Here is a 14,263-nt window from a genome sequence, read left to right on the forward strand (position 1 = left end):
CCGTCATGTTCCACAGCGCTTTATAGACATAATCATTCCTCCTGTAAGGCTATGTTCACACGTTGCGTTTTTGCTGCTTTTTTTTTTTCCACAGGGAAAACCTGCTCTTTCTTTATCGCCTTATTGGGGGACACAGATGACCATGGGTGTATGCTGCTAGGAGGCTGACACTATGCAAAACAAGAAACTTAGCTCCTCCCTGGCAGTGTACACCCACCGACAGGCACCAAGCACCTCAGTTTGTGCTTAGTGTCTGTAGGAGGCGGACCGGGAACTCCCCAGATCCGCATTTAATCCTTTTCTTTTCAGGTTTTAGTTGTGTTTTTTAATGATTTCCCCTTTCTTTTCCAGATACAGCATCAGGAAACGGGATGTGAGTTCATCCTGCTTTTCCTATTAATGTGGCTGAGCGAGCAATGTGGTATTGCCCACATCGCAACTCTCAGGCCCGCAGGCAGGACCTTTCCCTATCACCTTCGGGTGCTAGGGTCCATGGACAGGTGTCCGGTCCTTGCCGATTCCCCTCCTCATCCCTCTCCCAGGACAGGGCTGAGAGGAAGACGGCGGTCGCCAGCGGTGACGTTTCCCCTGACACTGGGATTGGAGCCGTCTTCTGCACCATACGGCTGGTGCGGGTACTGAGGATCGCCTCTCCCAGCGGCCTGCGCTCTATCGTGGGCCCCTGTGGTCAGCCTCTTCAGGGACATCAGGTAAGCTTGTCTGAATGTTCCCTGCAGCCCTGCGCTCACAGACCAATCAAGGACCAGCAGAGTACCTCTCCTCCTGTTTGAATTCCCCGCTCTTTTGACCCAGCGCTCTGACAGGCGCGCGTCCCTCCTGTCGCGAGGACGGGGAGGTCCGGCGGGGGGCGCTTCCTCTGTCAGCGCTCCCGGTCCTCAGTATTCAGCCCACAGGGAGCCCGGGCGCGCCGTCGCTAGTGAAAGCTGAGGGAGCGCTTTCACTTTCATTTTCAAAAGCGGTCCTCCCTCTCCCTGCGCGCGCTTTCTTCGCGCGCTTCTACAGCCTATCTCAGGGCTGCTTTCATTTCAGCCCTGTCAGTGTCTTTAACCGCCCCCCTCCCCACTGGGGTCTCAGCCAATCGCGCGGTGCGGTGGCTTAGCTCCGCCCACCGCCAGCGTTCCTTCCTGAATTGCCGAGCTTCTTCCTCCTTCTCTCCGGACCTTGCCTGGGGGACACATCGCTAGTTTCTTCTGAACCTCGGTAGGCTAGACGCTGACTATCCCTGACGCCTTCCCCCCCCCCGCAGTTTTCCTCAGGTAGTGTTTTCTACCACTGAGACTTATGCCCAACCCTGCAAGGGCCTTCTGCTCCAGACCCACCGCTACTCACTACGCCTGCGCGCGCTGTAAAAAGAAGTGGGCTTCGGGTCAGTCGTCTCTCCTCTGCCCGTCCTGCAGCCCTTCCACCATGTCTGCCCCTCAGGAGCACTCCGAACCCCGGGCGGAGACCACCCCACCCCCTGAGTGGGCGTGGCGATGTCTCAGTTTCTGAGCTGACAAAGGTGTCTCAATCGCTGGTCCAGGTCTTAGAGCGGTTACCTCAGTTATCTGCAGTCACCTGTGCACCGACCGCCTCGCATAGTGAGTCGACAGCACCGGACCGTGTCCCTCAGACGGACAGACCAGGTAGGGGCTCTAGGAAGCGGGTCCTGTCTGGCTCTTCTTCCGGTTCGCAGGATCCCTCCGCTTCTCTCAGGCTACGCTCCTCGTCTCCCTCATCGGCAGACGATCCTGGGTCAGACGAGGATTCACAATCTGGATCAGACTCAGAGGCGGACGACATAGCTAGAACTCGGGAGATGGTAGATAGTCTCATATCGGCTATATACCAAACACTCAAGATAAAGGAGGATAAGGCCCCCCTCAGGAATGCTCTGTTTCCCTTAAGAAGGCGAGGCCTCCATCTCGAACCTTTCCTAATAAGGAGATTTCGACACTTCCTTAGCCAATCACTGGCAACATCCTGAGAAACATTTCTCAGGCCGCAAGTACTTAGATGTACTTTATCCCTTCGATGCGGATCTAGTCACGAAATGGACCAAAGCTCCCGATGTAGATCCACCAGTTTCTCGTATTTCCTCTAAGACGGTTCTTTCCCTTCCGGACGGAGCTTCTCTTACGGACCCATCAGACAGGCAAATAGAGTCATTGGCTAAGTCTATCTTTGAGGCATCAGGGCAGAGGGATGCACCGATCTTCGCATCTGCTTGGGTGGTGAAAGCCATTTCGGCTTGGGCGAAAATTCTGCGCAGGGGCATTTCAGCGGCAGCTCCTCAGGACGAGCTGGCAGATTTAGCAGACCAAATTAATCACGCAGGCAAGTACCTTCTGGCCGCCTCCTTGGACGCGGCAGGGTGCGTAGCTAGAGCTAACAGCAACATTGTGGCCGTACGCCGCATTCTTTGGTTGAAGTCTTAGAATGCAGATACCACCTCAAAGAAGTCGCTCACCAACCTGGCATTTCACGGCACTAGGCTCTTTGGCGCCAAGCTGGATCAGATCATCTCGGATGCCACTGGTGGAAAGAGCACTTCCCTTCCCCAGTCCCACCCTAAGAGGTTCTTTAAAGGGAAGGTGCCATCCAAAAAAAATTTTTTCAGCAATTGAAAAAATGTAAAGAATTAATGTTTACATTTTCTTAAAAAATATTATCATTTGTTTTTAATTTTACAAAATATGAAAAATAATTTTAAAAAGTTTGGCATTTCCACTTGTTAACACTAGGGGGAGCAGCTACTGAAATTTGGCACAAAAACCTAGTGTACAACTAGCTCACATTACTGCACTGCAGTAATTATGGACGGAGTCTACTGACATGGTGTGATGTCACTCCTCTCCTCCCCTTCTGGGTGCTTGCTTCTGGATCAGAACAGGTCACCAATCAGCAGAATTTTTTTCTGATGTTCTGTGGAGCAGACAAGTAGACGGTCCATCCATGTGTATAAAACACAGCGCTCTATGTATAATCCCTGGAATCGAACAGGGTGCCATAGACCAGCACACTGCTCTCCTGAAATACTCTGTGCTGCTGTAACCCTGCTCCCTCCACCATGTATCTCCCTCTGTGCCCCCCATAGACTGCTGATTGATGGCCTGTTCTGATCCAGACTTTGCAGGCAATGACCCCATTCCCCTCCTCAGATCCTGTCCTGGCGATGTGTGAAAGCGAGGCGACAGGCGCAGTCCGGGTTGACGCTGGGAAGCAGGATGGGGGAAATGTAGCCATACAGTAACGATAAAAATGAGACCCCTCTCTTCAGCTGCCTCACCAGCCCTCCCCTGAATGCACCTAACTATTACCCCTGATCCGTGTGCAGGTGTTCAGCCAGAACCACCCTAGAATGGATCCCCTTTTAGCAGATAATACTGCCATAGAGTTCTCACACAATACCGCCATATACTTCACACATAATACCGCCATATAGATCATACACAATACAACCATGTAGATCACACATAAAACCAGCAGGGTGAAAGCAGCACAGAGTATTTCAGGAGAGCAGTATCACACGGGATAGGATTAGATACACGGCTCAGCAGTCAGTATCACGCAGGATAGGATTAGATACACGGCTCAGCAGTCAGTATCACGCCGGATAGGATTATATACACGGCTCAGCAGTCAGTATCACGCAGGATAGGATTAGATACATGGCTCAGCAGTCAGTATCACGCCGGATAGGATTATATACATGGCTCAGCAGTCAGTATCACGCAGGATAGGATTAGATACACGGCTCAGCAGTCAGTATCACGCAGGATAGGATTAGATACACGGCTCAGCAGTCAGTATCACGCCGGATAGGATTATATACACGGCTCAGCAGTCAGTATCACGCAGGATAGGATTAGATACACGGCTCAGCAGTCAGTATCACGCAGGATAGGATTAGATACACGGCTCAGCAGTCAGTATCACGCCGGATAGGATTACATACACGGCTCAGCAGTCAGTATCACGCCGGATAGGATTACATACACGGCTCAGCAGTCAGTATCACGCAGGATAGGATTAGATACACGGCTCAGCAGTCAGTATCACGCAGGATAGGATTAGATACACAGCTCAGCAGTCTCTCTCTCTCTCCCCCCCCGGACGGCACTTACGATAACTTCAGCTGCTGCGACATAGCCCTCCTTCTCCTCCCGGCAAATTCCTTCAGCTGCTGCGTCTGCCGTAAATGAAGCACGAGGTCGGGAGCCGACCGTTACACTTATGCCCCACTGCTGCCGTCAAGAGGCAGAGGGGTGTGTCCTTCACCAGCCACAATAAAAACATGGAGGCCTCCAGTCACTGCATTCCTCAGGTATACTATCTGAACAACACCCTCCCCGTACTGCAGCTTACTGGACAACATTGTTTTATACTGTTTTATCTTTGACATGTAATTATAAAAAACCACGGCACCTTCCCTTTAACAAGAAGGTTTCTCGGCCTTTTAGGTCCTTTCGCCCCTTCTCTCCCACAGACGGTTCATCCCAGCAGGACCGGAACACTGCTTCCAATGACCGGAGAAAGCCATCGTATAAGCCGGCCCCTCGCTGGAGATCCAGGGGTCAGCCTCCCAGGTCCTCAGGCTCTCGATCCGGAAGGTTTTCATCTAAGTGACGGGTCACCCCCACCTGGAAAGCTTTCCAGGGTGGGAGGCAGACTTTTCTTTTTCAAGGACGCGTGGCTATCCGTTGTCGACGACGCTTGGGTCAGGGAAATCATCACATCCGGATACAAAATCGAGTTTTTCTTCCCTCCCAAACAGTCGTTTCTGTCTGTCTCGAACCCCAAAACAGCGATCACAGGTTCCAGGGTTCCTTCAGGCCGTCTTCTCTCTCCTTTCCGCCGGGGTCATCGTTCCCGTTCCTACAAACGAGCGGTTTTTAGGGTTCTACTCGAATCTCTTTGTAGTCCCGAAAAAGGATGGCTCTCTTCGCCCAATTTTGGACCTCAAGCTGCTCAATCGCCACGTGAAGATCCGCCACTTCAAGATGGAGTCTCTGCGTTCGGTAATAGCCTCGATGGAGCCCGGAGAGTTTCTCTGCTAGGTGGACATACAGGATGCCTACCTCCACATCCCCATTTCTCGGCGGCATCAGAGATACCTCCGCTTTGCGATTCAGAACAATCATTATCAGTTCGCGGCCCTTCCCTTCGGCCTAGCCTCTGCCCCTCGTGTTTTCACGAAGGTGATGGCAACAGTCATGGCCATCCTTCGATCCAGAGGGATTCTTATCATCCCTTACCTGGACGATCTCCTGATCAAGGGCTCGTCCCGCCAAGACTGTCTTCACAGTCTTCACATAACCTTGGATGCCCTCAGACGCCTGGGATGGATAGTCAACAAGGACAAGTCCACTCTGTGCCCTGCCCAGCGTCTGACCTTTTTGTGCATGGAGTTCGATACGAATCTAGCCCGAGTGTTCCTACCGAGGGACAAGTTTTCAACCCTTCGCAAGGGGATCCAGTCCCTTCGGCGCTCGAGGATCATGTCCCTTCGGTCCTGCATGAGAGTCCTGGGGAAGATGATAGCCTCTATGGAAGCAGTGCCATTTGCACAATTCCACTCTCGCCCTCTCCAACTGTTCCTCCTGTCAGTCTGGGACAAGATCTCGTTTTCTCTGGATCGCCCCATCCTTCTTCCGCTCAGAGTCAAACAATCGCTGACTTGGTGGACGTTGTCGGCGTCGGTTCTCCGCGGAAGATCCTTTCTCCCGCCTCGGTGGCAGGTCATCACCACCGATGCCAGTCTCCTAGGATGGGGGGCGGTCTACTATCAGAGAACGGCCCAAGGGCGTTGGAACCCCCAGGAGACTCTTCTGCCCATCAACCTTCTGGAGATCAGGGCAATCTTCCTCGCTCTCCTTCGTTGGCAGCATCTTCTCGTAGGCAAACCGGTCCGCATTCAGTCAGACAACGCCACGGCCGTGGCATACATAAACCACCAGGGCGGTACTCGCAGCAGGCAGGTGATGTCAGAAGTGGCAAGGATTCTCCGCTGGGCAGAGCGTCATGTGCCGGCAATTTCCGCCGTTCACATTCCAGGGGTGGAAAACTGGGCAGCCGACTTCTTGAGTCGCCAAGGTCTAGCGACAGGTGAATGGTCCCTTCATCCCACAGTCTTCAGTCAGATATGCCAGCGCTGGGGCACCCCGGACGTCGATCTCATGGCCTCTCGGATGAACAACAAGGTTCCTCACTTTGTAGCCAGGTCCAGGGATCCATTAGCCGTCGGTTACGACGCCCTAGTAATTCCGTGGTCCGAGTTCCACTTACCTTGTTTCCTCCGCTTGCCCTGATCCCAAGAGTGGTCAAAAAGATAAAGTCAGAGGGCATCCCGGTCATCTTAGTGGCTCCAGACTGGCCGAGACGCCCTTGGTACGCGGAGCTGGTGAACATGCTCACGGACGTCCCCTGGAGGCTTCCAGACCGTCCAGATCTTCTCTCGCAAGGCCCCCTTTACCACCAGAGTTCTCAGTCTCTGAGTTTAACGGCATGGCCGTTGAGGCCGCGATTCTGAAGGAATCAGGGTTTTCCAACCGGGTCATTCAGACCTTGATTAAGGCTCGGAAGCCGGCTTCCTCCCGCATTTACCATAGGTATTGGAAGGCCTTTTTTCGTTGGTGTGACGAAAACGATGTTTTTCCACTATCATTCTCAATTCCTCCCATTCTTGGTTTCCTCCAATCCGGCTTGGATGCGGGCCTGTCCCTCAGTACTCTCAAAGGCCAGGTATCTGCCCTAGCAATCCTCTTCCAGACGGATCTAGCTTCCTTACCGCAAGTGAAGACTTTTCTCCAAGGAGTCGCCCATGTGGCTCCTCCTCATCGTTCTCCGATAGATCCATGGGATCTCAGTCTTGTTCTTGGCGCTCTCCAGAAGGCGCCGTTCGAGCCGATTCAGGATATCCCTCTGTCTTTTCTTTCATGGAAGGTGGCTTTTCTAATCGCCATTACATCCATCAGGAGAGTTTCTGAGCTGACGGCCTTATCCTGTCGTTCTCCTTACCTTATCCTCCACCAAGATAAGGTTGTTCTCAGGCCAGTTCCTTCTTTCCTTCCGAAAGTGGTATCCCCCTTTCACATTAACGAAGATATCGTCCTTCCATCGTTTTGTCTTGCGCCTGCTCATCCTCTGGAAAAGTCGCTCCACAACCTGGATGTAGTGAGAGCCTTGCGTGTTTACCTTGCCAGGACCGCTTCCTTTCGCCAATCTGATTCCTTGCTTGTCATTTCTGAGGGTCGCCGGAAAGGTCTTCCGGCTTCCAAATCCACAATTGCTCGTTGGATTCGGTCTACCATCCTGGAAGCCTACCGTCTTCAGGAGAAACGGCCCCCTCCGGGGGTGAAAGCCCACTCCACCCGGGCTGTAGGGGCTTCTTGGGCTGTGCGGCACCAGGCTTCGGCCTTACAACTCTGCAGGGCTGCGACCTGGTCGTCTTTGCACACCTTTGCGAGGTTCTACAGGGTTCATACCCAGGCCTCCTCTGATGCAGCTCTTGGTAGGAAGGTTCTGCAGGCGGCGGTGGCGCATCGACCGACCTAAGCCCTTCCTTATTTCGTTCCTTTATTGCTGTTCCCACCCTCGGGACTGCTTTGGAACGTCCCATGGTCATCTGTGTCCCCCAATAAGGCGATAAAGAAAGAGGGATTTTGGGTTCTTACCGTAAAATCTCTTTCTTGTAGCCTTCATTGGGGGACACAGCACCCTCCCTGTTTAAGTAGTACCGTGTTGGCTCTGAGAGTCCCTTGTTGAGTTGGTACATATGGTTATGGTTTTTGGTTGCTTCTCCTGCTTTTTTCACCAACTGAGGTGCTTGGTGCCTGTCGGTGGGTGTATACTGCCAGGGAGGAGCTAAGTTTCTTGTTTTGCATAGTGTCAGCCTCCTAGCAGCAGCAGCATACACCCATGGTCATCTGTGTCCCCCAATGAAGGCTCCAAGAAAGAGATTTTACGGTAAGAACCCAAAATCCCTCTTTTGGCATTAAAGAAGCTGCTTACAAAAATCTGGTTTTGCTGCGTTTTTGCTGCATTTTTGTTGTCTTTTGTGCATGCTGATCAAGTTTAATGCCCTCCAAAAAAATCATGATACAACTTCCTTAAGGTTTTTGCACCAAAAACGCAGCAAAATCTGATACCTGCTTTTTTTCAATTATTCATTACTTTATATGGGTGAAAAAACGCTGCAAGAAGTGACGTGCTGCAGTTTGCAAAAACGCAGCAATTTTCCAAATCTGTCAGGGAGAAAAAAAAACAATGTGTGTGCATGAGATTTCTGAACTCTCCTAGCTTTTGCTGGTACTTTAAGGCTTCTTTTACACTTACCGGGTTTTTTGCGGGCCTTTTTTGCTGTATAGCCGTGATTTTTGCTGCAAGAAACCACCTCGGATCACCGTTTTTCCCTATTTTAACCAATTGGTGGAAAAAATACGGCAATTTGCAAATATGGTGTACCACAGACACAAGCTACCGTTGTTTTGGCGGTACCATTGAAGTGTATTACCGCCGTGTCCGTAAGCTGTGAAAAATATTGAGCAAGCTCGAATTTTTTTTTTTTTTTCTTTGCACAGCCGCAAATACGGCCCTCACGGCTATACGGCACACGGCCCTCCTACTAATTTTTGTGGCCCCATAGAAATGCATTGGGGCTGCAAAAACTGGCCGAAAAAACACGGCAAGTGTAAAACCAGCCTAAAACGCAGCTTAAAATTTGCATTAAAAAAGCAATTTATGGAACTAAGTTGAAGTCACTGATCCTAGTTTAATCCTAATGGAGCAGAACTGAAATGTAAAGCATGAGAGAAACAAAGAACAGTAGCCTAAAGCTAAAGTTTTAAAACTTTTTTTCTTTTTCTCCACAGTTGGCCGAATTGTATTTCAACTTTTTTCTGATGTCTGCCCAAAAACATGCAGGAACTTCCTGTGTCTATGTACAGGTAGGTCCCCGCTGTTTATCGCAGATGATCTATGCACCTGAGCAGATTTTCTTTTTTTTTTATTCTTTTCCTTCAGATTTTGAAATTAGAAACCAAGATCCGTATGTATGTAATCGACGCAGCGTTCAGTGCACAATCCGAGGAATCAGGAGTGTCGCTGAGGTTTTTTTTATCTCTTCTAGGGGAAAAAGGAATTGGAAAAGTTACAAAGAAAAAGTTATGTTATAAGGGTTCCACGTTCCATCGAGTGGTGAAAAGCTTCATGATCCAAGGTGGTGACTTCAGTGAAGGTGAGGATGTAGTGGACATCTCCAATAGGCATGTGGTCCAGAGTGTATCCGATCAAACCCCATTTACTTCTCCTCCTGTCATGTTTAACCCCTTCGCAACTTTTTTTTTTTTTTTTTTTCCAAGACCGATATATTTTTTATTTATCTGTTCCCATAGCATGTATGAGGGCTAATTTTTGGCTGGACGAGTTGTACTTTGAAATGACATCATTAATTGCCGTCACCACTAGAGGGAGCTGAGGAACTTACTGTATACAGTTTATACATTGAGTTCAATGATAACACTGTCTGCATTGAGCTCCCCCTAGTGGTGGCTGCAGGCAGGTTGAATTTAACAAATTAAATACAGGGTATTTGGAGCTTTATGTCAGAAAATTGGAGCTCTGAGTCTTATAAATTCTAAGATTATTTTGTGCAAAATTTTGCAGATGTTTTTGTACTAATAGCTGCATTGTTTTTCATTACAGGTAACGGAAAAGGCGGGGAATCTGTTTTTGGCGGTTATTTTAAAGGTAATGTCACAGTTTTTTTTATGCTCTTGTACTGTTTTTTTTTTTTTCTTCATTATTTCCGCCCTACATATTAAAATGGTTAGAAAAACATGTTTGATAAGAGCCATCGTTAGATTTTCTTGCATGTCTCTAATGTTTGCATGATCCTTCCATGTGCATGATCCTTTTGGACCTGAGTATATTGAGGTTTTTTTCATGTTTTTTTTTCCTAGCTGCTTATGTGTAGACAGGGATTTTCTGACTGTGTTTTATATATTCAGTGTCATTCTCAGCATGGAGGTTAGGCAACTTTTTTCAATGACAACTCCTATCTTCCTGCCTAAAACTGTCAACATATTCTTTTATTTATAGAGAATGTGATCTATTGCAAAATCCTAAGGTAAGAAAAATGCAAGCTCAGTAAACTCGATAAATTCACTCTTCCCCTGCACCCTCCTCCCCGCAGTCAATGGACTCTTCATCATTTTTTAAATTTCTGTGAAAAAAAATTGGAGGAATTGAGCATAAAACTCTTTGCCGATCATTTTGTCCATCGCTGTTATTGTCAGAACTTGTTTCACTGTCACTTTGTCATCTCAGCTCCCATAGAGGAGCCAAGGAGGGCCCCCAACTGCACAGCCCCTCTATGTAGCTCTAGATATAGGACTGGAAATAGACGATGATTTCTTAGGAATTTGCGTTTTGCAGGGTGCATGTCCGTAGGGTTTCACTAGATTAAACCCTGAAGGGCTCGAGCAGCCTGACTTTAATAATAGTGTCATCTTAGTATAACGGAAAGCTCTGCTACTTTATGATATATGCTCTATTTCAGTTCCTTACGTGTAAGACCTCTGCTGCAAGTCAGTGAATGGAAACAAAGCTGAAAATTTGTACAGACTTAATGGGTTTGTCTCATCTCTGCGAATCCGCTTCTATCTCCAAACTCCACAACTTCCGACGTGCAGTGAGTGCAGAGGTTGTCACACAGGCGTCGGCTCTCTCTGTTCATTAATATGAGAGGTATGAATAGAGGATATCCATAACAATGAGTGGAGAGAGACGAAATGTGTGACCACCTCTTCAATCACTGCCGTTCTGATTCCAGCGAGAACAGGGGATCGGGGGGGTTATCCCTCCTGTTCTGGAGAAAGATGCAGGTCTTATCTCTGTCAGACATTTAGGGCTTGTGGACACGTTGCAGTTTTGTCACGTTTTTTTGTTTTCCTACACAGATTTTTCACAAAGCCTGAAGGGTTTTCCTGATGCCAGAAAAGTGATGAATATCCTAAAGTTGCTTATTTTTGACTTTCAGATTTAGATCTGCATAATGTCAATTATTTCATTGTTTTTCTGCAGATTTCATTCATACTAATGAGTGGGGAATATCTGCACCAAAAAATGCATGATTAAAAAAAAAAAAAAAAATGTTGAAATTTCTGCACCAAATTCCTAATGTGTCCACATAGCCTTACAGGGGTCATTATGGAGAGATAAATCCCTTCTTTTTATACATCTCACAGCTATAGGTTTTTCACAATGATTTCCAATCCGGGCGTTGTTACCATGTATCAGGGCACGTAAGTCTAGGATCACACTGGCGTTTGGCGTTCCCTTTTTCTGTTTCGTTTTATAGCAACTCCTGCCAGAAATGGCTCCGTCCCAAGACTAAGGGTGTGTGCACACGCTGCGGATTCTGCTGCGACTCCGCAGCGGTTTTTGCTGCGGTGTACAGTACCATTATTCCCTATGGGAATAAAAAACCGCGGTGCGGATTTTTCCGCGGTTTAGAAACCGCAGAAAGAATTGAATTGAGGAGATGAAAAACCGCAGAGCAATCCGCAGGTAAAACCGCAGGTCTTTTGACCTGCAGATTTTACAAAATCCGCGCAGCCAAATCCGCACACCATTCCGCAGCGTGTGCACGTAGCCTTAGGGCTCATGCAGACGAGCGTATAAATCCGATGTGTTCAATATTTCCGGATAGATTTCTATTATAATCTCGGGGAAACTGTGTGATCATCTACATGTTTTAATGTAGTCGTATGAAAACAAACCACACACAGGCATAAAAAAAAATGGACACACGGATAAAAATATGAGTATTAGAAAAAAAATAAAAAATTGTCCACGCTTGGACTTTTCAGTTGCTTGTCTAAAACAATCGGTCTTGGAAGAACCTGATAACTTGAATGCGGTCAGTTGACTGTCAACTTACCCCTGCCCCCACCCCCCAAAAAAAAAAAAAAAAAACAATCAATGTAACTCTAGCGCTCCATTTTTTTTTCCACCAAAAATGCTAAAATTGGCGCTGAACGCAAGTGTGAACCTTGGACACTGTTCACATTATGAGGTGTAGGGAGGGGAGGATCTGTATAGTAAAGGTATTCTATGTGACCGTACACCATGGTCTGCTGATAGACTCCACCTTCGGTCCAGCAGAGCAGCCCTTTTTATCCAAACCCTCAGCTGCAAGAAGTATCTGATTTGTACGGTTTCAGCGTCTGGTTATAATCCGGCGTTTCCGTTCACTAACACTAAGCAGAGATATAATGCAGGCGGGCGTGCAGCCCCGAGTTGCGGAGCTCTTCTTTATATGAGGATTGGCCCCGTGTGCGCCCTCGGAGGGTTAGTCTGTGCTCTGCTGTAGCCATGTGGCGCGGTCTGTATCCACTGAAGGCTTTCTCTTTGTTTCCTTTAAACAGTGTTCTCAGACAGGTAAGTCCTCCGCCTGCGGCTGATCCTCAGACTTTTTTTTCTGTTCTGGTTTGCAGATATTGTGATTTCTGTAATAAACTTGTTTTTTTGTTTTTTTCTGCGGTAAATTTCTTTCTGTAGATCACTTAAAGCAAAACTACACGTCTGAACATTAGCAAAGTCTTCCTGTAATGATGAGCAACTTCACAGATGCTGGATTTGGTTCACGTCATTGGTTATACTCCAGTCACATCCAAAGCTGCATCGGCAACTTTTCATTGTTTAGTCGGTAGCACTTTAGTAGTTGCCACCAGTGTAACCATTACTGAGCCCAGTAACCTGCATGTATGGGAAGCTGGGAGAGGAAAGATCCTGGAGCCCAAGAGCAAAGTGCGATGCAGCTCTGGATGTGAGGATGGTATGCAAATCAAGATCAGGACAAAATAAAAAGAGGTCACTGATGTTCAGAAATGCAGCCATGCTTTAATTACAGGCTTGTAGCTTTATTTTTTTTTAGCTTTCAGCTCCAGGATATTGTGATCTTATCATTTTAAAAGAATTTTCAACTATTGATAATATTTTACAGTTTATGTATATGATTGATCTACGTAGGAAAGGAATTCACTTTACATACTATATTATACTCCGGAGCTGCACTCATTACTCTGCTTGTAAATAGATCCCACCAGCAGAATAGTGAGTGCAGCTCTGGGGTATAATACTGGATGTAACTCAGGATCAGTAATGTAATGTATGTACACAGTGACTGCACCAGCAGAATAGTGAGTGCAGCTCTGGAGTATAATACAGGATGTAACTCAGGATCAGTAATGTAATGTATGTACACAGTGACTGCACCAGCAGAATAGTGAGTGCAGCTCTGGAGTATAATACAGGATGTAACTCAGGATCAGTAATGTATGTACACAGTGACAGTACCAGCAGAATAGTGAGTGCAGCTCTGGGGTATAATACAGGATGTAACTCAGGATCAGTAATGTAATGTATGTACACAGTGACAGTACCAGCAGAATAGTGAGAGCAGCTCTGGGGTATAATACAGGATGTAACTCAGGATCAGTAATGTAATGTGTGTACACAGTGACTGCACCAGCAGAATAGTTAGTGCAGCTCTGGGGTATAATACAGGATGTAACTCAGGATCAGTAATGTATGTACACAGTGACAGTACCAGCAGAATAGTGAGTGCAGCTCTGGAGTATAATACATGATGTAACTCAGGATCAGTAATGTATGTACACAGTGACTGTACCAGCAGAATAGTGAGTGCAGCTCTGGGGTATAATACAGGAGGTAACTCAGGATCAGTAATGTATGTACACAGTGACTGCACCAGCAGAATAGTGAGTGCAGCTCTGGAGTATAATACAGGATGTAACTCAGGATCAGTAATGTAATGTATGTACACAGTGACTGCACCAGCAGAATAGTGAGTGCAGCTCTAGGTTATAATACAGGATGTGATTTTGTACATGGGTCTTGGTGTCACAGAATAGATTCATTGACCATTTGGAGCATTCAGCAGCATGGGTGTCCTTCTTGAAATGAGGGGTAGATATAATGAATCTCTTCTTGGACTGCGCAGTTTGGGATCGCTGTAACCTGTACTTATGTGTCTGCTGTGTTTGGGGTGTTCTGTCAAATATCTTGTGTGCTGGGGAAGAATTGCAGTACTGCTGACTTCCTGTAGGGGCAGTGAGGGGTCTGTATTCTATCCTGGTGCTATCAGGGGGCCATCTTCGTTGCAGTAATGATGAGTGAGGTGGTCCCGGCTTATGTGTACACGCCACCGCAGCTCTCAGCTTCTTGGCACACGTTT

At 47.7% G+C, this 14,263-nt stretch overlaps 1 protein-coding gene across 3 annotated transcripts in view; it reads left to right on the forward strand.

The window, feature by feature from the left end:
• NKTR (natural killer cell triggering receptor) overlaps window positions 1-14,263 on the forward strand; it is a 46,272-nt gene that overhangs the window by 13,248 nt on the left and 18,761 nt on the right. For 2 of the 3 annotated variants that reach the window (XM_073582180.1, XM_073582181.1), the window contains exons 3-5: window positions 8,874-8,948; window positions 9,131-9,238; window positions 9,706-9,750. In XM_073582180.1, coding sequence (XP_073438281.1) covers window positions 8,874-8,948; window positions 9,131-9,238; window positions 9,706-9,750 — 228 coding nt within the window. Of the gene's footprint in view, window positions 1-8,873; window positions 8,949-9,130; window positions 9,239-9,705; window positions 9,751-10,101; window positions 10,130-14,263 lie in introns of those variants that run through there. The other variant, XM_073582182.1, reaches the window with a different exon arrangement.

This window comes from Dendrobates tinctorius, unplaced genomic scaffold (genome assembly GCF_039654945.1).
Source record: "Dendrobates tinctorius isolate UK_male_01 unplaced genomic scaffold, ASM3965494v1 ptg000070l, whole genome shotgun sequence".
NCBI classification, from domain to species: domain Eukaryota; kingdom Metazoa; phylum Chordata; class Amphibia; order Anura; family Dendrobatidae; genus Dendrobates; species Dendrobates tinctorius.